Source organism: Amphiura filiformis, chromosome 4, assembly GCF_039555335.1.
Source record: "Amphiura filiformis chromosome 4, Afil_fr2py, whole genome shotgun sequence".
Lineage (NCBI taxonomy): Eukaryota > Metazoa > Echinodermata > Ophiuroidea > Amphilepidida > Amphiuridae > Amphiura > Amphiura filiformis.
The window spans coordinates 51,244,735-51,270,914 of record NC_092631.1 but is presented as its reverse complement, the minus strand read 5'-3'; the positions used below and the strand labels follow the sequence as shown (position 1 = coordinate 51,270,914).

The 26,180-nt window shown below is 36.3% G+C and overlaps 1 protein-coding gene across 1 annotated transcript; it reads left to right on the top strand.

Moving 5' to 3' along the window:
• The first annotated feature begins 232 nt into the window (after positions 1-232).
• Positions 233-26,180, top strand: LOC140151032 (glyoxal reductase-like). Its single transcript, XM_072173222.1, has 8 exons — positions 233-385; positions 6,419-6,499; positions 7,654-7,761; positions 9,341-9,529; positions 10,380-10,471; positions 12,130-12,228; positions 24,669-24,762; positions 25,630-26,180. The coding sequence occupies exons 1-8, from the start codon at positions 289-291 to the stop codon at positions 25,773-25,775; spliced, it is 906 nt and encodes a 301-aa protein (XP_072029323.1). The 5' UTR covers positions 233-288; the 3' UTR covers positions 25,776-26,180.

Below are 26,180 nucleotides of genomic sequence, written 5' to 3'. Positions count from 1 at the left end.
TTGACCCCCCCCTTTTGACCTGCCAAAAATGCTTGCCCCCCCCTTTGGCCTGCCAACAAATCAGTGCCCCCCCCTATAATTCACCCCCAGGGGTACACATAATTATTGCACCACCCCTAATTTAGTATTCCGGGACATCTGGCCATGTAACTCACTAGTCTAGGCCTACTGAAACTCACTCAAAATTAACTCTGCAAAATGTAAAATTGGGTTACGGGCTGTCTACACTGTGAGTAACAGGGAAGCGTAATATTTATTATTTTTCACCACAATCATGACAATCTTTTCATGCCCACATTTGTATTTGTTCTTGTGAAGGCAGACTTTGCGATGAATAGGGCAATATTCAAGCTTTGTTCTGGATATGATATGCCGCTATTTGGATGTAAGTTCTGGTTCTGGTTGAGTCGGCATTGCCAGACATGCTGTAGGCCTACTTCACCAACTTTGCCTTGTGAATTGTGAACATGGTGTACTTCATGAGCATGATCAACAGAGATGTATCAGTTTTTAAAATGTAGAATCCTATGTCACGACTGCAATAAGACGGTTAGGGGCTGTGCAATAATTATGAGCCCTGGAGGGAGGGTAAGATGGCGGGGGTTGGCGAGCGGAAAGGTGGGGTGAGCAATATTTGGCAAGCCGAAAAGGGGGGGCAAGCAATTTTAGGCACATATTCTTGGGGTGCCTGTTAAATAAAACGCCCTAAAAAGGCTTAGGAAAACCGTATGGAAATGCTTAAATATGCATATAGGGTATAATCTTCTTCCACGGTAAACCAAACAGCTTCCGTGGTAAACCTTATAGCGCCATCACTTGATGAAAGTACGTTATTAGTAGGCGTGAGTTAAAAGCTATCTGGGCTAGAACTATTGCGAGTGTAGGGGTGAGCTTGCCTACAGGTAAAAAAATACTCGTGGCGGTTATATTACACGTCTAGTTTTAGCATGGAAGTAATATTACTTCCATGGTTTTAGCAACGGGGTGGAAAGGAGGGTAGGCCTACTACGGGATGTGCGACAGATTCGGGTGCATTTTGGTTTATTGATGGCCCTCAATTTCATGAAAATTTGGTTTAAGAAAGATTGTAGGGGGCCTATTTATTTATTTTTTTTAAATTAATTTGTTTCCCAAATTTTCATCGGAAAGTCTGCCATTTTTTTATTGTTACCATGGCGTGCGATAATAAATAGGCCTATTAATATAATTTTTAAATGCTATTTTATTATTTTGTTATTAATTGAAAATCTAAAATAGGCCTAGTAGTATAAAATCGTATATGATATCTTATAGGCCTATTAAAGTTTAAAACGTTCTTCCAATATTAATAACTATTATTAAATCATTCCTAACATCTCGGACAACACGCCCCCCTCCCCCAATACACACACCCACACCCCTACACCAACAACCATATACTTGTTTGTCTGGGCCAACAACCACATGCCAAGTCGTTGGCGAAAGTCACATCGTGCACGCGCGCGTGCACCATCCAGCATTGTCCCGCTAAAATACACTACCCTATCTTATAAAAATAAAAAACACAGAAACATAAAAAAAAATACACTACCCTATTACGAGCAATGGAATAGCCCGTCAATCATGCACAGTGGTTGCTCCTGGAAGGAAGATTATACCCGATGTGACGCGGTTGCTCATGGAAGACAAGAAGGATTATACCCCTTTTCTAAATATGTGAATTTTCATGCTCGCTGCGTTCGCAACATGTATGTAGACCATCGGGTTTGCAAATTGGGATCCCAAACAATTTGGCATATTCCAACCCAAAACCAGTGGCGGCTGGTGGTAGTTTTTTACTTGGTGCAAATCGGTAAGCGCCCCGAGCGCTTGTGCGGCGTGAGGGGGTGTCTGAGGGGGATGTGCCCCCTGAGAAATTGAGAAATTTTGAAAAATGAAGTTAAAATGGTGCGATTTGGTGCATACTTTTAGGGCAAAATAAAAAAACTCCTCATCTGGGATATGACAAACACTGAACATATAGGTTAAAAACAAGAGCCTTGATTCTTCAAATAAAACTTACCTTATTATATTGTCATCATGTGAAGAAATGTGATTTTGAAACAAATAGTTGACAGTAGTCATCTTGAAATTGAATAAATTTGTAATTTGGCTTGCAGAATACTAGTATATCCTGAGCTACACACTAGTCATGCTAGCTGGTATATTACTAGTTTCAATAGCATTTTTGGTGTATATTGTATGATGCATGCATTAGCACACCAAAAATATATAGGGTGCAATAAGTTCTTGCTTAGTGCTTAGTAGGTCTGCATGAGGTTACATTATTATACAGGTTTAGTTTGAACAATATTTTGACATAATTGTGGCACTGACTCACCCTGAATGATCACACACCATGACACTTCCATTAAACTTAATCCAAAAACCTTGAAACCACAATAACTTTCTTACAATAAACCACAGATATTCCGATATCTGTGGATAAACAAGCTGCAGATGTCTAGACTCCACAGAAACCTCAACTTTTTGACTATTGAGTAAGAAAAGTCTTCTTGACTCTGTGGGTCACACTGTGTTGAAGATTATGAAAAAGAGGAGCGAACCTATTTTCTGCACCACGGTGTAGTGTAGGGGCCGCATAGAAGCTAATGGAAAAGCTTTTATAGTCATTGCATAGTGGGTTTATGTGGGAGAGATAGCAACTGGAGGAGCGAAACTGGAATCTGAACCATTTTGAGGTTGCCAGTTTACTTCTAATTATGCACGGGACAAAAACCTATGATACAAGGTTAAGACTCACAGAATAAGATAGAATAGCCATTTTTAGTGGAATTTGTAGGGTTTTATTGTTTTTTAAGTAACATGATAATTACACATATTTGATCACACTATTTTTTGGAATTCTAGGGTGGTGCGCTGCACCACCATAACCATATCAAGATCCGCCCCTGCCCAAAACTACAACGCCATATCCTGACCACACATTAAATCTGCAGCTGATCCAAACGTCTTCAAGTCGCTGCTTCAATCAACAAATTTAATACCAACTGCATGTATGAGGGACTGCATGTTATAGCCCAGTGGCGGCGGTTGGTGCAGTATTAACAAGACAAGACAAGACAAGGGGGGCAAAGATTTTTTGGCGGGCTGAGAGGGGGAGGCAACCAATTTTTGACGGGCCGAGAGGGGGGGGCAAGCGTTTCTTGGCGAGCCGTCCCGGGTCGGGGGGTGAGTGGCTCATAATTATATTAGACAGCCCCTTAATAACTTGCATATGATATAAGGGGAATGAGTCACATGTCGGCCCTGGTCGAAAATGCGTTTTACATGTTTCTTGTTCGAGCATATGTCAATTTTATCACTAAAAACAATATAAATCAAAAGAATTTGAACACTTTCTTTGCCAATATCTCAAAATCAATATTAGCAAATTTTCCTTGATCGTGTCGCATGTGTAGGCCTATCATATTCATTATTATCATACATCTAGTATGACTACGGCAAAGATTAGACATCCACCCGGGGGGCCACTGGTCATTGACAAGGGGTTATCATGTGTGGCGACGAAGTCTCAAAGCACCCTAAACAAGTATTTACGAGGTCTGAAAATGCACCCCTAAACAAGTATGACAAGTGCAATTTTACGGTACCCTAAATAAATATTGACATTATTCTTGCCCCCAAAATTAGAAGCAAGTAAATCAGTCATATTTTGACTCTAAAACCCTTCATTACAAATTGAAAAGTTCATAATTTTTAACCTTTATTCCATACTACATTCGTCTCAAAGGACCAAAAACACTGTGATTTATTGTCGGATTTAGAGGAGAGAGCACCCGGCGCACGCCCCCTCTATTTTTTGCAGATCGGCGTCTGACTATGTGTATTTTTGCAGGGCGGTGGCAGTGATCATCTTCACTTTACAATCTCAGGGGAATTCCCATATGATCCAAAATTAGAAATGATTCAATTTGTTTTTGATCAAGATGATTTCTTCTATAGAGAATTTGTTGAATACCAGTTCATTGAATAGATTTTTTGTTACATAGTAAATTTATATAAAACTAGGGGCATTGGCATACTAGGGTCAGGCATATTACTTGGGCAACATTATATCATTGGAAAACTAATAATATGAGGACAATGAAAATGACTGCTTTTTATCGCCCTGGCTTAGCCAGGGGGTGTTGCGATAGTGTATTCCTTCTGCATGTATGTGAAGGGGTGCGTATACATGTGTATGTTGCATTTTGGTTAGGTTTTGGTTTTCGCCTATTTTCTCAGAGACTAGGGGTCACATGTTCCTCAAACTTGGTGGGTGGGTGCATCTTGACCTGAGGCAGAACCAGTTTGTATTGGTTAGTGGGTCAAGGTCACTGAGGTCAAATTAGTAAAAACTATCGTTTGGGCATGAAACTTGGTGGATACAGTCAACATTTAGAGTCAAATTTTTGGAAGGTCATTTTGCAGTCATCTGAGGTCACCAAGGGGTCATCTGAGGTCAAATTACTAAAAACTGTCGTATGGGCATGAAACTTGGTGGGTTCAGTCAACATTTAGAGTCAAATTTTTGGAAGGTCATTTGAGTCATCCGAGTTCACCCAGGGTCATCTGAGGTCAAATAACTAAAAACTTTTGTATGGGCATGAAACTTGGTGGGTACAGTCAACATTTAAAGTGAAACCTTTGGAAGGTCATTTCGAGTTCGCTAGGGCTCATCTGAGGTCAAATTAGCAAAAACTGTCAGATGGGCATGAAACTTTATTGTCGGATTTAGAGGAGAGAGCACCCGGCGCACGCCCCCTCTATTTTTTGCAGATCGGCGTCTGACTATGTGTATTTTTGCAGGGCGGTGGCAGTGATCATCTTCACTTTACAATCTCAGGGGAATTCCCATATGATCCAAAATTAGAAATGATTCAATTTGTTTTTGATCAAGATGATTTCTTCTATAGAGAATTTGTTGAATACCAGTTCATTGAATAGATTTTTTGTTACATAGTAAATTTATATAAAACTAGGGGCATTGGCATACTAGGGTCAGGCATATTACTTGGGCAACATTATATCATTGGAAAACTAATAATATGAGGACAATGAAAATGACTGCTTTTTTATCGCCCTGGCTTAGCCAGGGGTGTTCTGATAGTGTATTCCTTCTGCATGTATGTGAAGGGGTGCGTATACATGTGTATGTTGCATTTTGGTTAGGTTTTGGTTTTCGCCTATTTTCTCAGAGACTAGGGGTCACATGTTCCTCAAACTTGGTGGGTGGGTGCATCTTGACCTGAGGCAGAACCAGTTTGTATTGGTTAGTGGGTCAAGGTCACTGAGGTCAAATTAGTAAAAACTATCGTTTGGGCATGAAACTTGGTGGATACAGTCAACATTTAGAGTCAAAGTTTCAGACGGTCATTTTGCAGTCATCTGAGGTCACCAAGGGGTCATCTGAGGTCAAATTACTAAAAACTGTCGTATGGGCATGAAACTTGGTGGGTTCAGTCAACATTTAGAGTCAAATTTTTGGAAGGTCATTTCGGAATCATCCGAGTTCACCCAGGGGTCATCTGAGGTCAAATAACTAAAAACTTTTGTATGGGCATGAAACTTGGTGGGTACAGTCAACATTTAAAGTGAAACCTTTGGAAGGTCATTTCGAGGTCGCTAGGGCTCATCTGAGGTCAAATTAGCAAAAACTGTCAGATGGGCATGAAACTTGGTGGGTACATTCAACATTTAGAGCCAAATTTTTGGAAGCTCATTTCGGGGTCACCAGGGGTCATCTGAGGTATAAGTTTACTGACCGCCCAGCCAGGGGATCGCGTGGTTCGAGAACCACCTAGTTTTTGAGAAAATAAGTACATGTAGTTTAAAATTGATATACCGTAAAAACAAACTGTAAGTGAGTGAGTTTCTTCGGACGAGACAGATTTTTCCTTGAAACTACAGCCAACACTGTCGATGCACAGAATGTATTGTGTTGTTTCCGAGTGTTGTTACCATCCTTTTCCATATCCTGTGACCAGTGCCGCAGAGAGCCATTACGGGCCCAGGGGTAAAATGAACGTCAGGGCCCCCCTTTTTTACGGGCCCCCCTGAGGTCTCTTTTCTTTACTTTTATGGGCCCAATAAGGTATGTTCTCTTTATTTTTAACAGCTGCCCCCAAGCACCCCGGGCTCAGGGGTAACACACCCCCTTTCCCCAATTGACGGCAACACTGCCCATGACAGCTAAGGGCCAATGCATGAATGGCTGCTTGCATGATCTGCTGATGGTAAGCTCTTCCAAGTGCAGTGCGCAAAAGTTGACAGCAAACTTGTACTTTATTTTATAAAAGAAACTTATTATAAGTGATGATTAGATTCTTGAGGATATCGACTGGCTGTTGATGTAATGTATAGATCCTCATAATTTTCCATTCCTGTTTTATTGCAGTGGGCACATGTCAAATAAAAGAGAGTGACATCATTTACAAGGTCATAGACGAGGCTCTCAGACTTGGTTACAGACTTATAGGTAGGTCTATGGTACATTGTATTTGCAGGGGGTAGCCAGCTTTCTTGGTCGGGGAGGGGGGGGGGGACTCTGCAGGACATCATTTGTCTTTCTGATTTTCTCTTTCATTTTTTTTTGTCAGAAGGGGCACCTTTCTTTTTCATTAATTTTTTTGTCAGGCTGCCCCCCCCCCAGCCGCTGGCTACGCTACTGTGTGTTTCTGTTTGACACAATAAAAATTGCAGCATCCTGTTTATCATGCAACCACTTCCTTTTCCAATTTGTAGAAGATAGAGGAGAATGTTCCAATTTTACAACTTACCATGTCCACCTTGGTGTTTCAATCCCGTTTAATATAAGGGATGAAATGTGCACTTAAAGGCAAGCTTCCCCTTAAGATTTAAACAATGTTCGTCCATGTGGATGCGGAAATGTGTGCATGCACCCATCTGATTAATTTTACGATTAATCATGCCATCCGCATGGATGCAAAATGCTCTATCGGATAGCTGCAACTTGCGTCCAAGTTTTTTAAAACGCATCTGGGATGCAATGACGGGCACTAACAGGAACCCTGCACGGTCATCTCAAAAGGAGGTTCTACCCCAAAGTGGTTGTGGTTTCGAACCCTGGCGGTGGTTTAGTATGCTCTTGTGGAAAATTTCAGTTAGCTAAAAAATTTGCCTGATGGACAAGGAACTTAACTGCTAATGCTAATTGTCGTATTGTAACCTGTACGAAACTTGGGGAGCTGATCCTAGCTGTCAAGGTTAAATGTGGAATATGTAGGGTATGCGCTCCATATATGCTTAAAAGTCCCTGAGTTGTTGTTAAATGGAATGATATGGGGCTGCAGTGGTCTCAGCGACAACCTGTAAAGTGTGCTGAGGTTTGTGGATCAAAGTCTATACATGTAGGTATGGGGACCTGATGCAAAAAAATTTCATCGCAAAATTTTTTCGGGGCCCCCCTTTCGAAATCTGACATGAAAATTATGGGTCAACCCCATAGAAAAGCATACTAACTCAATTTTCCCAGGAAAATTTATGGTCATTTTTTTCAGGCCCCCCCTTAGGAGGGTAAAAAAAATTAAGGCCCCCCTTTTTGCATCAGGCCCCCCTAACAAGTGTTTGTGAACAGTCCCTAATCAAGTATATTGATCCTTCTTTATTTAGATACTGCTTCCTCGTATAGGAATGAGCAACATATAGGTAATGCATTGAAAGACCTACTGCCCAAGCATGGTCTCAAAAGATCGGATATATTTATTACAAGCAAGCTAGGTGAGTAGAACAGAACATTGGGCTATTCCAGATGAAATCCGTATAACCTCTCACTTTCAAACATGGGGTTTACCTGAATGGGGACTCCATTTGAAATTTACACCCCCTGTATGGGAGATAGATTTTAACTGGATTTTGCTATTGCATTTGTTGTAGATAATTGCTTAGGCGACGGGGAAAAAACCTGTTTTATGGGCAGGCGCTAAAGCATGAAAAATGCTGAAAAAATATGATAGTTTTTTGCAAACATATTATGAAATATTTTTCTGTTAAAATCAATATATTTTGGCCAAAAATCTGCTGATTTTACATGATTTCAGGAAAATTGTAAAAATATCCTCCAAAATGTAACGCCAGGGTTGGTCAGGTCCATAAAACAAATTATTTTTGTTGCCTTATGTTGGTTTCATACTTTCTGCCGCTTGCCGCTGAGCGGCATGACTCGATCTTCATCATGCCGCTTGTACTTTTCTGCAAGTGGAGCGGCACACCACTGAGCGGCAGCAGCATGACTCTATCTGAAAGCCTCTCTTGCTGCTCAGCACCGCTCCAAAATCACATTTTGTTCTCGTACGTCAGAGCGGCACTGCTCCGAGTTGACATGAATTCAACTCCCAGCGGTGCTGCCGCGGCGGCAAAGTGATCAAGCAAAATGAGTCGGATGTCGGGAATATTGATTTTGAGATATAGCCAATTGTATTCAACTTCCTTTGTGTTTTCCTGTTCTGAGCAACACTAAAATGGCAATATCTCTGAAACTGTAAGTCTAATTATGATGGTGTTTTCAGCAAAATAGAGCTCTGAGAATGGCTCATGTAATGAAATTGAAAACTGAATTTTGATTTTGATCAACATCAGACTCATTTTGCTTGAGCGCATCACATATGTGTACATCCATATTAAAACGATGCACTTAATTGTCGGCTGCTACATATGTCTCATTTCACATAATAGCTAGGAACAAATACCAGACTCATCTCAAGTGGAGGTCACTTCAAATCATCCCCAAGTCGCATGGTTTGGGAATTAGAACATTACTAAGTTAACCATGTGACTTTGGGATGATTTGAAGTGATTTCTGCTTGAGATAAGTCTGATATTTGTTCCTAGCTATTATGTGAAATGAGACACATGTAGCAGCTGACAAGTGCATCGTTTTGATATGGATGTACACATATCGGCTTGCTGCTGGTCACCGCTAGTGTTTTTGGTGCGACTGCGCAGTGAAATAAAATCATCTTCAGAGCAGCAAAGCGGGAAGCGGCAGGAAAGTATGAAACAAGCATTATTACAAACGAATGAGGGAAATATGTAGCAGTGTATGAAAGATTGGTTTAGAGTAACTAGATCTAGCCTGTTCATTACAATCATTCTTGTAGTCAAATTCAAAATTGCTGTTGTAATTTGTGATAAAATTAACTTCAGAAAAGAAAGAAGAAAATAATAAAAACAATTTTGAATGACTCCTTGGGTCAATTTTGTTATATAATTGTTCATTTGGCCCAAACTTTAAACATTGGTGAGCAAACAAGCAAACTAATAAACTCTATCCTCATAATTATGTTTGCTTTTATAAAAGCTCCCAAAGAACAGGGTACAGAACCAGCATATGCCGCCTGCATGCAGTCTCTTCAACGTCTGCAGACAGATTACTTGGATTTATATCTCATTCATTGGCCTGGCAAGCAGAAGTTAAAACCTGATGATTGTGGCAATGCAGAGGCTAGGAGGCAAAGCTGGTTGTCATGTGAAAGACTCCATAAAGAAGGTAAAGGACAGTTAAAAAGTCAACATATATGATGTGATTTGATGTGTGAGGTGATGTGATCTGATCTGATCCAATCCGATCCGGACCAAAACAGGCCAAAGAAGACAAATTTGAAAATTGAGAATTATCATCATCAATTTGTTCAGTAATATATATATTTCATGAAATCCTTAAATCTCTAGCATTGCTGATTGCAAAGTTTATACGGATTGACGCATGTAGCCTGCGCCCACACGGAAATGGCAAAATTGGTTCTGGAACCATTTTTACATTTTACATTTCCATATATGTGCTTGTACATGCACAAACACTGAATGGCATTACATTTACCAGACCCCGCTTTTATTGGGCACCCTGTAGTTACATGTATACAAACCCGGGTACTCAGTACAAATGACCATACGGGACGTGCATAAATATGGGTAGCATTTTTAGCCTTTTGGTATATCAATGACCCCTTTTTCAAAGCCTATTTTGGTATATGAATGGGTCCTTTTTTCAAAATGTTCTCAATTTTTTCAGAAAATAGCCCAATTTTTCCTTAATCTAGCCAAAATTGTCAAAATTTTCCCAAAATTTTGGGAAAATTTGTAAAAACTAAGACAAATTGGGTTAAATTTGGCGAAAATTTTGACTTTTGGTATATCAATGGGTCCAAATTTCTTGAAAAATTGGTATATTTATGGGTCCACTTTCAAATTCTCAGCGACACGTCCCTACCAAAACCAAACTTGAGTACCCCCCCCCCCCTGGGATACTGCTTTAAGACAGCTTATTAATCCATATAGTTTGAAAGTTTTTTTGTTGTTGACATCATGTTTTGATTTTTCATTTATTTTAATGTTTCTAGGGAAAGTTAGGAGCATTGGTGTATCAAACTACACAGTGAAACACTTAGATGAGATGCTTGGTTATGCAACAACATGTCCAGCAGTACTACAGGTATGTAGAAACCTTAGATTATTAAACTCCAGATAGGAAAGTCCCATGCCTGATCCTTCTGAGCACGGAACAGAGTGCTCAACTTGTCAGCTTATGTGCAACCTCCCTTTTGTGTATGCTTGCGCTATTTTTTGAGTTTGCTAACACACCCCGTAATTAACGTCAACCCACATAGGCAACAGGCCTACCTTCAACATGGTACAAACATTATTTCAAACTGCACAGTATATCAGGAATATTGATTTAGGCCTATACAGCCTGTCTCAAAAAAAATTGTGCAAGTGAAAAGCGCCCTCTTTGGCAATAAGAAAATACCGGTATGACCTGATGATTACATCAACGTCAAGGGCGTAGTCTTAGCTCTCGAATGCCATTTATTCTGTTCAATTTGCTTGTTTTAATCTCGAGATATGTTTAGTTGATGACGAAAGGGTAAAATTACAATTGTGCCAGTTTTACTAGGGAAGAGGGCTTTACATGTAAATCAGTGATATCATCAAGTTTATCAAGAGTTCCTTCGTGAAATCAAAAGAATGCATCAATTACACAATACAAAAACTTTTTTACTGTTTTTACTGTTTTATCATGATGCAGGAATAATGATTCTCTTTTTCCACTTAAAACAGATTAAAAGATAAATAAATATTTCACATTCTGCTGTAAAATTAAAAACATGTGCATGTCAATGATTTTATCATGATAAATACTGTTCTCTTAGTCACATCATAAGATATGTTAAAAGACAAACAAATATTGCACACTTAGCCTATAGGTTAATGAACGCGTATTACTTGTTGGGAGAGAAATTAGACAAAATAATGCACTCGCTGATGTTGATGCGTGCAATACAGGAGTCCAGAAGGGGGAGTGCATTAGATGCATCAATATCAGCTATCATTGATTTTACATGTACAGCTCTCTTGCCTAGTAAAAGTGGCACAATTGTGATTTTACCCTTTCGTTGTTAAATAAACATATCTCGAGATTAAAAGAAGCAAATTGAACAGAAGAAACGGCATTTGAGAGCTAAGATTGCGCCCTTGACGCTGATGTAAGCATCATGTCACAACGGTATTTTCTAATTGCCAAAGAGGGCGCTTTTCACTTGCACAATTTTTTTTGAGACAGGCTGTATGTAGATGAGACACCCACAGTGTGTCTAGCAGGACTGCAGGTATGTACAAAACATTTTTTTCAGTCATTTCATTTCATATTTTTATATTCTTGTCAAGTGAACAAAAACTGGCAATCTCTTCCTTCTTTATATTCTCTTCTTTTGAGGCCTTGCACCAGTTCTTGGAAGCACTGCACAAATATGGCCTTAACCCTAACCCGCCCGTATACTACAAAATACTACTTGAAATTTGCGCTGTTCATGCGTGCTTCCCACGTGGTGTGATGACGCAATCGCCCCAAGTGATATATATAGGCACGGTTTCGCTGGCCAGCGAAGGCCAATACCTGTGGCAAGGTGTCGCCGACTCAGTGCTTGGCATGCAAGGGGTCTCGGGTTCGAATCCCACCCAGAGCAAACAACTTCTTTCTTTTTCTCTCTTTATTCCTTCCTTCTTTCCCTTCCCGTAGCCAAAAAGCCCCTGGCGGGTTAGGGTTAATGAGAACATTGCTTATTTATGTGCATTTATATCCTCTATTCACAGGTTGAATATCACCCATACCTTGTGCAGAAGGACTTATTATCATGGTGTAATTTGCATAACACCCATTTACAAGCATACAGCTCATTAGGTCGTACACATGTAAGTACTATATACATGTACTAACTGCTACATGATTCATACTATTTGATGTTTATTGAAAAAAGCCTGTCTCTTCCAAATGCAACATTGGATACTCTTGAAATGTCCAGAGTGTTTATGGCATGTTATACAATTAATATACAAATTATTTGGATCTTATGTTGAATGAATGTTGATGCATCAGACTCATCCATTGTCAATGAAAACTGATAACAAACACTGTGATATAGCTTGTATGATTGATTCTACCTTTAGAGAAGCTAGGTCAATGCAAATAAAAAAATACGGAAATAGAAAACATTGGGTTCAAATTTTTATCAATTTTAGAGCCATATTATAACATTTGCTGAGGAGAACGCCCTCAAAAAAAATTTAATTCTGTTTTTTACACGATTGTAATCTACTTTAGTCAATAAAGATACTCTGCAAAAATCAAGACTTTAGGTGCTGTAGTTTTGTCAAAATCCGAGATTTTGAATAAAAGCGATGGAACCGCATTTTATTATTATGATGGAAATATTAGTCGAACACGTATGCACACCCTGGCTGAAATTTGATACACTTTTGATACACCACTTTTGATACGTATGAAAAATGTATGAAATAAAAGGCTTTGAATTGGAACCCTCATTTCATACACTTTTATGTATCAAAACTGTATCAAATTAACATTGCATACACATTTTATACATATCAAAAGTGTATCAAATGCCAAGATAATGTATCAAAAAGTATCAAATGAAATGTATCCTTTCATTTCATACATATTTGATACATAATTATATCAAAAGTGTATCAAATAAGTAACTGTATCAAATCAGGGTTCCAATTTAAACTGTATCAAATTAGCGTTCAAATTTTATCCTTTCATTTCATACACATTTCATACATAATTTATATCAAAAGTGTATCGAATATGTTACTGTATCAAATGAGGGTTCCAATTTAAACTGTATCAAATTAGCATTGAAATTTTTATCCTTTCATTTCATACACATTTCATTCATAATTTATATCAAAAGTGTATTGAATATGTTACTGTATCAAATCAGGGTTCCAATTTAAACTGTATCAAATTAGCGTTCAAATTTTTATCCTTTCATTTCATACACATTTCATACATCATTTATATCAAAAGTGTATCGAATATGTTACTGTATCAAATGAGGGTTCCAATTTAAACTGTATCAAATTTTCGTTGAAATTTTTATCCTTTCATTTGATACACATTTCATACATAATTTATATCAAAAGTGTATTGAATATGTTACTGTATCAAATGAGGGCTCCAATTTAAACTGTATCAAATTTGCGTTCAAATTTTTATCCTTTCATTTCATACACATTTCATACATAATTTATATCAAAAGTGTATCGAATATGATACTGTATCAAATGAGGGTTCCAATTTAAACTGTATCAAATTTGCGTTCAAATTTTTATCCTTTCATTTCATACACATTTCATACATAATTTATATCAAAAGTGTATCGAATATGTTACTGTATCAAATGAGGGTTCCAATTTAAACTGTATCAAATTTATGTTCAAATTTTTATCCTTTCATTTCATACACATTTCATACATAATTTATATCAAAAGTGTATCGAATATGTTACTGTATCAAATGAGGGTTCCAATTTAAACTGTATCAAATTTGCGTTCAAATTTTATCCTTTCATTTCATACACATTTCATACATCATTTATATCAAAAGTGTATCGAATATGTTACTGTATCAAATGAGGGTTCCAATTTAAACTGTATCAAATTTTCGTTGAAATTTTTATCCTTTCATTTCATACACATTTCATACATAATTTATATCAAAAGTGTATTGAATATGTTACTGTATCAAATGAGGGCTCCAATTTAAACTGTATCAAATTAGCATTGAAATTTTCATCCTTTCATTTCATACACATTTCATACATAATTTATATCAAAAGTGTATCGAATATGTTACTGTATCAAATGAGGGTTCCAATTTAAACTGTATCAAATTTGCGTTCAAATTTTTATCCTTTCATTTCATACACATTTCATACATAATTTATATCAAAAGTGTATCGAATATGTTACTGTATCAAATGAGGGTTCCAATTTAAACTGTATCAAATTTATGTTCAAATTTTTATCCTTTCATTTCATACACATTTCATACATAATTTATATCAAAAGTGTATCGAATATGTTACTGTATCAAATGAGGGTTCCAATTTAAACTGTATCAAATTTATGTTCAAATTTTTATCCTTTCATTTCATACATATTTCAAACATAATTATATCAAAAGTGTATGAAATATGTAACTGTATCAAATCAGCGTTCCAATTTAAACTGTATCAAATTAGCGTTCAAATTTTATCCTTTCATTTCATACACATTTCATACATAATTATATCAAAAGTGTATGAAATATGTAACTGTATCAAATCAGGGTTCCAATTTAAACTGTATCAAATTAGCGTTGAAATTTTTATCCTTTCATTTCATACACATTTCATACATAATTTATATCAAAAGTGTATCGAATATGTTACTGTATCAAATCAGGGTTCCAATTTAAACTGTATCAAATCAGGGTTCCTATTTAAACTGTATCAACTTACCCTTCAAATTTTTCTCCTTTCCTTTCATACACATTTCATACATAATTTATATCAAAAGTGTATCGAATATGTTACTGTATCAAATCAGGGTTCCAATTTAAACTGTATCAAATTAGCGTTGAAATTTTTATCCTTTCATTTCATACACATTTCATACATAATTATATCAAAAGTGTATGAAATATGTAACTATCAAATCAGCGCCCAATTTAAACTGTATCAAATTAGCGTTGAAATTTTGATCCTTTCATTTCATACACATTTCATACATAATTATATCAAAAGTGTATCAAATACAGGGTGGGCCATTAAAAAGTTCACACTTTTTTGATGGCTTATTTCTCAAAAGTGCAAACACATATTGAAATAAGTTGAACATATTTGTAAACCTCTATGTCTGGACTGTCATTGCTGAAAAGGGCATTAACATCCATGGTCTAATTACAAAATGGCGGCCATTTGAAGCAAGGGGGTCAAAAACCACTTTGCACACACGTAAGTCAATGATCATTGAGGCATTTTAAATTTGAAGTTCCCTCCAAAACTAGTGTATTTGTTATGTAAATGAGCATGTCCAATCAGCCTTTTGTGTCAATTATCCACGACACTGAAATAAAGAAACCCTCACACCAATTTTGGACCTCTTGTCAGTCATTCAGAAAGAACGCATAATTTATTCGTGCAATGCTTTGAGAAAATTCATTGGAATCAGCCAGCTAATATTTATTACTTCGAAAGCCAGTTAGCCTATAAACCAAAAGTTCCTTAACGGGAATGCACTATCTAACGATAGAGAAAATATAAAGACTCCATCTAACAATGGATAGAATATAAAGACTGCATCTAACGATGACAATATAAAAAGCAGCGGACTTACATATATCAAAAGAAATTAAATGGCTGACCCTTTCTCATTTTCATATTATATTCATATTTAGATTACATGGTGGGCATCAGTAGAAACCAACGCCAAATCTTCTAGTAGGCAAATACCCAAGAAGATTGGAAAGACTAAATAGAATTTATTAATGTAATATATGTATAATTATGTACATTAAATTGATCATTTTAGAAAAATGATCCAAAAAACTGTCCCAGATTCCTTGACACACATTGTCATGCTTTGAAAGCTTATGATATCGTGATACATCACTCGGTTATGATGCCTACTCTAAATACAATAGGACAGCCTACCCTAGAATTCAACGCGAGAACTAGCCGGCTGCGCAACCTCATAAAAACTTGATTACAATATTTCCTTTTTATATTTTGTTGAACAAGAAAAATCTGAGGGCATAGTACTTGGCCCCTGTCTAGCTACCCCATGCCAACCTGGTGTTGATTCCTTCCTTCCCGCTATACACAACATTCCTCAACCAAAATACCGCCCGACACTGAAATGGCATAAATTTTAACAATTTTACTAATGCTTCTGAAGAAGAAGCAACTTAACCACTATTTTACAACGATATTTGAACATTTATAACTGCGCCACAGCATAAAAACGTGTTGCTGAATAAGAACTGAACCTGAAATGATCTATTTGCGCACTCTCACACCTTAGTCATATTATTACGCACGGAAAGAACATCAGTATATTCTAACCCGAGGGCTCTCAACCAATTATGTTTTCCTTTCTCCTTCCAGACTCAAAATGGTACAATTTAAAATTAATTTTACTAGTGCTTCTGAGGCAGAAGCAAACTTCACCACACTATTTCACTGAGAATAATATTACAGCTGCGCAACAGAATAGAACATGTTGCTGAGATAGAAACTGAAGCAGAAGTGAACTACTCACACACGTACATCCATATAGTCACACTATTATGCAACACAAAGACCCGTGACATCCAACATATTCTGATTTCATTTCATTCTTAATTACATTTTGACTTAACGATGAAACCTTTATGTGATTTTTCTCACTCTTGCGATACTTATTTATGACGCCCAGTCCACTATTTTGATCAATTTTAATCCGATCAACCCTGACATAAAGGGAGTGGTGGGTGGGAAAAATGTTACGCCCGCTCTGAATGCTTGACCGACAAAGAATGAATCCAAATAGCGACAACCCGTGAAGTCCTGCCCGCGAAACTATCACGTGACTTCACTACGGAAGGCGATTCCAGCCACCGGGAAAAAAGTGAAACTATCACGACTTCACTACGGAAGGCGATTTCAGCCGCATGGATAACTGTGTTTTCATTCGACAAGAGAATTAAACTGCATTATCCACGACACTGAAATAAAGAAACCCTCACACCAATTGTGGACCTCTTGTCAGTCATTCAGAAAGAACGCATAATTTATTCGGTGCAATGCTTTGAGAAAATTCATTGGAATCAGCCAGCTAATATTTATTGATTTATGGTCAACTTTTTCGTCATGTAATTACCCGACCGAGCCTCCCAAACAATTACTTGAAAGCCAGTTGCGCCTATAAACCAAAAAGTTCCCTTAACGGGAATGCACTATCTAACGATAGAGAAAATATAAAGACTCCATCTAACAATGGATAGAATATAAAGACTGCATCTAACGATGACAATATAAAAAGCCGCGGACTACATATATCAAAAGAAATTAAATGGCTGACCCCTTTCTCATTTTCATATTATATTCATATTTAGATTACATGGTGGGCATCAGTAGAAACCTAACGCCAAATCTTCTAGTAGGCAAATACCCCGAAGATTGGAAAGACTAAATAGAATTTATTAATGTAATATATGTATAATTATGTACATTAAATTGATCATTTTAGAAAAATGATCCAAAAACTGCCAACCAAGTTCCTGGACAAGTCAAGGAACTTGCCAGACTTCCGCCCCTCTGTTTGCAGTTTATGCTTTTCATGCCATCTACTCCTCCGCCGTGCTTTGCGGTGAAGAAAATGATTGACGGTTCATTCAACCAATGCATTAGCCATGTTATATTTGGAATACCCAAAAGTCTGACAGGTAAGTGCAATAAATACTACTAGGTGATAAAAGGTTTAGGCTTTAACTAGGTTGACGACATGACACTGGATCAACCGACATGAGCATTCGCATACTGTTGGAAATGAATGCCTGAATAATTTGTTTATTGGCTAATTCTTCCAATCTTTTGGGTAGATTTACGTATGCGAAAAACTAATGCCAAACAAAGCAAACAAACCCCATGATAATTACTTCATTATTGAATTTTCATCCCTCAGAGCCTACATGTGATGTTCACATGTAGGCCCTACATATGTCACTGTCGACTTCTCATAGCCATTGTTATATTTGCCTAGATTGGAATAACCCAACAAAAGAATATCTGAATAATTTGTTATTGGCTAATTCTTCTTATCTTTTGGGTAGATTTACGAAGAAAAAATGCCCCATGATTATTAGCCTAGTTCATTATTGGAATTATTTGATTTTTCATCCCTCAAGGCCTACATGTGATGTTCAAATGTAGGCCCTATATGCCACTATCGACTTCACATCTTTTGACAAATACCCATACATGTTTCCTGCCCACTAAGGTGAATTTCCTTTTGTCTCTGGGGTCAACTAGGTGACCCTATTTAACATTCTGACGTAAATACACCGTAGAAGATCATACCGTAATTTGATTAATAAATAATATTTATTTCTTATATAGCGCAAATACATCAAAAGAACTCAAGGCGCTTTACAAAACATGGTATTAAATCCACATACATTTGTAAAAAATGAGAAGAATATTTGAGTTTACAATATTTAGAACATACAAAGAGTTCGAGCAAATATATTAAAGCCAGATTAAAAAGACAATCAAAATATTGCACAGCGTAAATGAACATGATTAATCAAGATGCAATTAACTGTGAAATATACATTATAAACCACGTTAAAATAGCAAACAATGCACATAGTACATATTGCACAACATAAATGCAACAGTAATTTCGAGATCAAAAAGCAAGAAGCCATGCAATATGCATTATGCAAAAAATTTAATTTGTCTTCATTTAATAGACACAATTTAAAACCACAACTCTGTCTTACCAACTTGCGGTGAAGATTTCTGTTCTTTGTTTGATAGGTACAATAAGAGCATAAAATACCATAACTTGATAATAAGGATGAATTCTGGACTTAATTTGATAGATCCAACTAAGCAAACTATTTACCTTCCATTTGTTATGTAAAATCGCTCTACTACATTTAGCCATTAACTATATATATGTAATATGTTACTATGACTTTTATGCTGCCTCTAAGTGAATACCTAAGTCTATATATAATAGCCCTTTTTGATAGATACCATTAAGAAAGACCTGTAATACTATAAAATTGTTTAACTTAATGACCATGAAGAGATCTGGTCTTCGTTTGGTAGATACAGGTAAGAAAATATTTGCCTCCAATTTGTTAAATTTCCCAAAAGGTAAACATAATTCATCTTTTTTGTTTTATTCATCTGAACCCCGTCAATAATATATAGTAATAATAAAGAAACATTTATGAAGCGCTAAAACAGAAGTCGCTAAGCGCTTGCAAGGCATGCCCTAAATACCAAATTATACAACAAATTATAAGTACATCAAACATGATAATTCAAATTCAAATTTACATATCAAAATAACATCAAACTACAGAAAGCATGATAAGCACACCAAAACTATATAAAGCAGGTAATATTGAAACAAAATTATAGCAATATCATCATAAAATCAATGTACATGAACATATGCCATAGAGTTAAAAAAAAAACCACCGGGTTTTTCGATAAAAGCAGAAGAAACATCCGTGGGCCCGTCACCAAGAAGCCACTTGCACGCTATTATTAAAAATGACTATGCGATAAAGAAGTAAGGGAGAGGTTACTAGTACTTCACCCTTTATGGATACACAGATCAATATTTGCGCATAACGCCTGATTTGATGAGTAATATTCCAATCCCATTGTTTTCTGCCATAACGCTTGTCGCTATTTGTCCAACTCGCCAAAGTCAAGTTGTTCGATGTGGAATGACCCTTGTTTGTACCAATATATCAAAGATAATTCATGCAATAACATAATTGGTTAGTCGAGGGCTTAATGTATGGAATTTTATTAATTGAATGATCCATTGATGGCACCAAAATTATTCTTCCATTCCTCCAACTGTATCCTTACTATGCTTCCTGAATTGTTTAACCTGGATAGATTGCCAAAGAATTGTATAAGCTCCTTCCACTGATACCAACTTGATATTAAAGTGTTGACCTTTCCATCAAGCTATGAGCTGATCTTCGTCTATTGCTCACTGCCAATACCCATCCATAGCCATGTTAGAATTCAGTTCCATAATTGCTGATGCTATTTTTACTAGCCCGTAGCACTGTATAATATGTTAATATTCGAGATGCAATAATACTCAATTTGAGGAAAACACTGTATTTTAATGAAGATGTAGTAGATCCTTTGTTATCTTTGCCTGTACTAAATATAGTTAGCTTGTTGTAGGCCTACATACTATAATTCTCCCCATATAGAAGTTCCCGTTCTTTCTTCTATCGTCCTTCCTTCTATCCCCCGTCTCGTAGAATCCATACGACCTGCAATTAAAAGACAGAAGAAAAGGGAAGCAAATCCTGTCTGCAACTTTATAGCCTACACTGAATACTGTATGTCATATACATGTATGTATATTATGAACCTCATATATATTCTACACTCCAACTCCTTTATTAATTTATACCACTTGCACTTTCAGACAACCTTTAACCTGCCAAATCTGTGATGAAAACAAATTCTAGTTGATGCGAAGAATATCAAATTACATTTTTATTTAGTTTTGTTATTCGCCAAGACGGAAACACGCATGGCTTCCACAATAAAAATTTTTTATGCTAAACTGTTTGAAATTGATAATAAAATTAAGCTAAATAAAATAGCCCTTAGGCCTATATCCTCAGAGAAATTTTTCAATTCGAACAGAAATTTTGAACATGATTTTTAACCTCACCAGTATGGGATTCATAAACATCCATACGTATAACTGTGACAACCCATCATGATATGTTATAGAAAAGGCCACCCGCATGATTCATCAATCTTTAGTATTCATGAGTACCAATAATTTTGATAACACATTATAAGAGTGATCACTGTTCATGCTCCATCGGCTACGAGTTTATTACGTAGCGTGTAAAGATTGGTTACGCATTCATGAGGTTCTAATTTCTATTGTATTACTTTCTGATGTGACATACACGCATCTATTCAATTCTATGTCACTTCAATCATGCTTCAATGAACATGGTGCATAACATGATGACCATAGAGGTCGCGTCCCTGAAGTCATGATTAGATTACGTAGGCCTATTTGTATTGTTATAAGAAAATTAACCCAGGTTTTCTACCCATGGCCTCCGAGCTGAAATACAGCAAGATTATAACGTTAGATTGAAATGCAACCTGTATTTTAGAATACTAAAGTAGTTATCTGGATCTATTCTCCATGGCTAATTTCCCTAAAGGTGGGCTAGAACCCAATTATTCACTGCTAATAAAACTGATTAACGGCAAAGTTTAACAAATTTATTGATGAAAGCAAATATCTCACCGATTTATCACCTGTTGTTAGTCATCGGTCGTTGCCATTATGTTCCAGCATAAAAAGGTCTCGTAACGCCTGGCCTCCTCAATATAGGCCTACTTGAATCGAGTAATTTACACAAATTTATGCAGACAACATCTTGATTATCTTTTGCCGTCACAGTTTATTCCATGTGAAGAAAGCTGTATTGTATACGCTTGCTGATTTAATACGGCCTCTTCGTTGTCCAATAAACATGATAAATAGAGAGAGAAAAAATGTTACGCCCGCTCTGAATGCTTGACCGACAAAGAATGAATCCAAATAGCGACAACCCGTGAAGTCCTGCCCGCGAAACTATCACATGACTTCACTACGGAAGGCGATTCACATCACGACTTCACTACGGAAGGCGATTTCAGCCGCATGGATAACTGTGTTTTCATTCGACAAGCGAATTAAACTGCATTTCACAGGTGAATGATTTTCAAACAGTAAACAACTCATACACGCACGAGTCCGATGACCCCGGCAATGACACTCAAGTAAATGCATATAGAGTCATCAAACTTTTTTAAACTTGCTTAAGCCTAAAAACTTAATATGCATGATCATTGTCTATAGTCTTACGTGTGTGCAAAGTGGTTTTTGCCTTCTCTGCTTTAAATGGTCGCCATTTTGTAATTAGACCATGGATGTTAATGCCCTTTTCAGCAATGACAGTCCAGACATAGAGGTTTACAAATATGTTCAACTTATTTCAATATGTGTTTTCATTTCTGAGAAATAAGCCATCGAAAAAGTGTGAACTTTTTAATGGCCCACCCTGTATGTCACTGTATGAAATCAGCGTGCCAATTTAAACTGTATCAAATTAGCATTGAAATTCTTATCCTTTCATTTTATACACATTTTATACATAATTATATCAAAAGTGTATCAAATATGTCACTGTATCAAATCAGCGTTCCAATTCTAATGCTGGCCAGCTGGACCGCCCTATTTTTGATACATGCCTTTTGATACACCTTTGATATAGTTTTTTGATACACTTTCGATACAGTTTTTTATACACTTTTGATAGTTTTTTTGATACACTTTTGATAGTTTTTTTACACTTTTGATACAGTTTTTATACACTTTTGATACAGTTTTGATAACTTTTGATAGAGTTTTTTATACACTTTTGATACAGTTTTTCAAATTTCAAAATTGGTTCAATCAAGCTCAAATTCAACAAGAATTATCCGTACATGATCTAAACATATTTGCAAACATTAATGACCCCAAAGTGAAGGGGTCAAAGGTCAAATTTTGAAATTAGTCTAATCAAGCTCAAATTCAACACTGCCCTCTACTGCTAATGCTGACCTCTAGCACTTTCCCCATCACGGAGCAGCTCAATGCACTTTCCCCTATCAACGCTCAAAATTACAATAATAGGATAAATGTGTGAGAAAGTCTTGCAAAAAAGAAGCAAAACCCAACCAAAATGGAACATACATACATCAGAAGGCCTGCTTGGAATGCAGTGCTTGTCACTGAAGTTGTTACCCTCAATAAAGAGACAAAAGGCTACCAATAACATCTACTATACAGGCATGTGCTATATTCATGCTTAATACATATACATTGAGGCCCTATATATAATATATAGTAAGCTTACCTTATCAGAACAAAGTCAGATATTTCCTCTTTAATCACAGTCCCTGATTACAACTACATTGTAACCTAATGTGCAGTCTACAAGCATGTTTGTATCATCATCATGATAAATAAAACACCATAATTTGCTCTAAAATACAGTACATTTCCAAATGCAAATCCTGGTGTTAACTGCATACATGCCACATGGGCAAATTTGAAAATGATGAGTCATTATCTAGACATGTGATCAGTTATTGATACAGTTTTCATACACTACAAAAGGTCAGTTTATGAAAGCCCAATTTGATACACTTTTGATATACCTCTAGCCACCCAAAATAAACTAAGTCCAATTTAATACGCTTTTGATACACTAAAAACAGGCAAAGTCCAATTTAATACACTTTTGATACACTGTATGCAGCCAGAATTTGACTAAGTCCAATTTGATACACTTTTGATATACCTCTAGACACCAAAAATTAACTAAGTTCAATTTGATACACTTTACATACACTAAAAAACAGGCAAAGTCCAATTTAATACACTTTTGATACACTGTATGCAGCCAGAATTTGACTAAGTCCAATTTGATACACTTTTGATATACATCTAGCACCAAAAAGTTCACTTTGATACACTTTACATACACTGAAAAACTGCAAAGTTCAATTTGATACACTTTTGATACACCACAAGCATGGCCAAAATTAACTAAGTTCAAATTTGATACACTTTTGATACATTTTTGATACAGTTAGGTGGTATTTGATACAGTTTTGATACCTTATATTTTCAGTTGATACATTTTCAATACACCCTTTGTATATCAAAACTGTATTAAATTGCTGTTTGATACAGTTTTAATACACTTTGATACACTTTTGATACACTTCTTGCTGTATAGAATTTCTGCTAGGGCAGGATGTACACGGCTTAGCTCAGCTTATGGGATACACACACCCAGAGGATCGATCGTATTACAACGCTGGGAGTAACATGCATGGGCGCTAGTAGTAAATTCCAATTTTCTATGCTTTACCTCTCTTGTTCGGCTCAAAATTAAAAGGGGACATATCTGACAGTAAAAGATAATCCGACGAGTAGGACCTGTTTTTTTTCTTAGTTACCAACTATACTCTAACTCTGATCGCTTAAGAAAGATTAACCACAAAAATCCACTAACCGCTCCTCCCGAAAAAGGGGCGGCGCGGTCACTGGACTTTCGCGATTCGTCTTTCTTGTGTCATGTGAGATAGTGATCATAGTGTGAAATGTGTATAGTCTGGTAACTTAGAAAAAAGGTCCTACTCGTCGGACTAGTAAAAGCTAACATTTTATGGAAAATAAATACTAATCTATTTTTAAAGAAATGTTATAACATGGCTTTAATGTCAAGTAACTAGAGATTAAGAAATATCCCCTTCCTATTCTTGTACCTACAATTATGGTAGGTTATAGCACAAGAAAGAGGGTTACAGATGATTTATGTTCAGTGAGCTGAGGCTTATTTTGCAGTTTTAAATAGGGTCTAGTTGGTGAACAGTATCTTATTTGGGGAATGTGCAAATTAAAGATTCGATATGCATTTAAGAAGTTCCAAATAATTTTCCATTTTAATTGGCTCACATTTTCAGCTTCTCAGTGATAAGGATGTCATAGATGTAGCCAAAAGACTAGAAAGGAAACCCAGTCAAGTTTTGCTGAGATGGGGCCTTCAACAAAACATTGGTAAGTTTGACAAGAAAGGAGTTTGCTTGGCCAATACCATATTGACCTAACCCCTTTCTCTAATTAGCAGGAGGCATGTAACCAGTCTCGGTATTTCAAGAGGGAAAAGACCCAGTCATTAAGAATTTGGTCCAGGGAAAAGAGCATCTAAAGAGGGCCGATTCCAACATAGGTTTCATTTTTATCTGTCACCATTTACCTGAAAATATTTTTAGTGAACTGTTAGCATGATTTGGTAAAAATTTTAAATCACAAAAATGATCATTTCAGCATTGAGCTGCAATGCATCGTGACCTTTATTCTACTGTTTGTTATCACTAATATCCCGAGTTGCAATACTACTTTGATTGGAAAATATAAAGGAGGATGACTTGATTAAAAACCTCAGCCTCACTTTTTCTTTTTAAAACTTGAGGTTTTGGTATCAATGGAGAGGTTGTAGTTTTGTCATTAACTTTATGAAATATTAGGGCTCAAAGATGTTTAGCTTGGATTTTGTAAGCCAAAATGTGTTTAAAAAGTGGGTTACCCATTTTTTAGTCACACAGTATTCTATGGCACCTTCAAATATATTGTTTGGCTCTTGTATCAAAAAGGAATGCAATGCCAGGATGAAACACCATAGGTGTGATCATGTTTGATGTTCCTTTTTTATATATATCTACATAATTACAGCACTGATCATTTTCCAAGGTAAAGATAAATGATTTTCACATATTATTTATTATTATTATTATTATTATTATTATTATTATTTATTATTTATTATTTTATTATTTATTATTTATTATTATTATTTATTATTTATTTTTATTATTATTATTATTATTTATTATTATTTGATTTATCATCCCTTGTTTGGTGCAGGAGTTATACCCAAAACACAAAATCTGGAACGTGTAGCTGAGAATGCAGCATTGTGGGATTTTGAGCTGACAACAAAAGACATGGAAAGATTGAGTCAACTACATAGAAATACAAAATTCTGCTGGGATCCATCTGGTATTGCTTGATTCAACAGGACTAAAAAATTTACCTTTTTGTTAAACAAATATGGACTCTTACCTGAACAAAGGCATCTGAACAGTATGAGGAACAATTATTGTCTTTGGCTGTAATTTTGTACTATTTAATTTTTGGAAGAACAATTATATTTACATTTGTACAGTGCCTACACAACAATGTTTTTTCAAAATGATCCATATGCAACTTTTTCTGATATCTTGGAACACCCTGAATAAAGATTAACTTTGATATGGCTATATGGAACTTTTAAAACTGTATTAAAATCATTGTAAAACTAAATATATTTATAAGCATAATATGCATATTTCGTGAAGGGGTCTGGTGGTTATTTTGTATGTTTTCTCCCCCCACCGGACTCAAGTACAGGGAATAAATTGTGGACAAAAAATTAA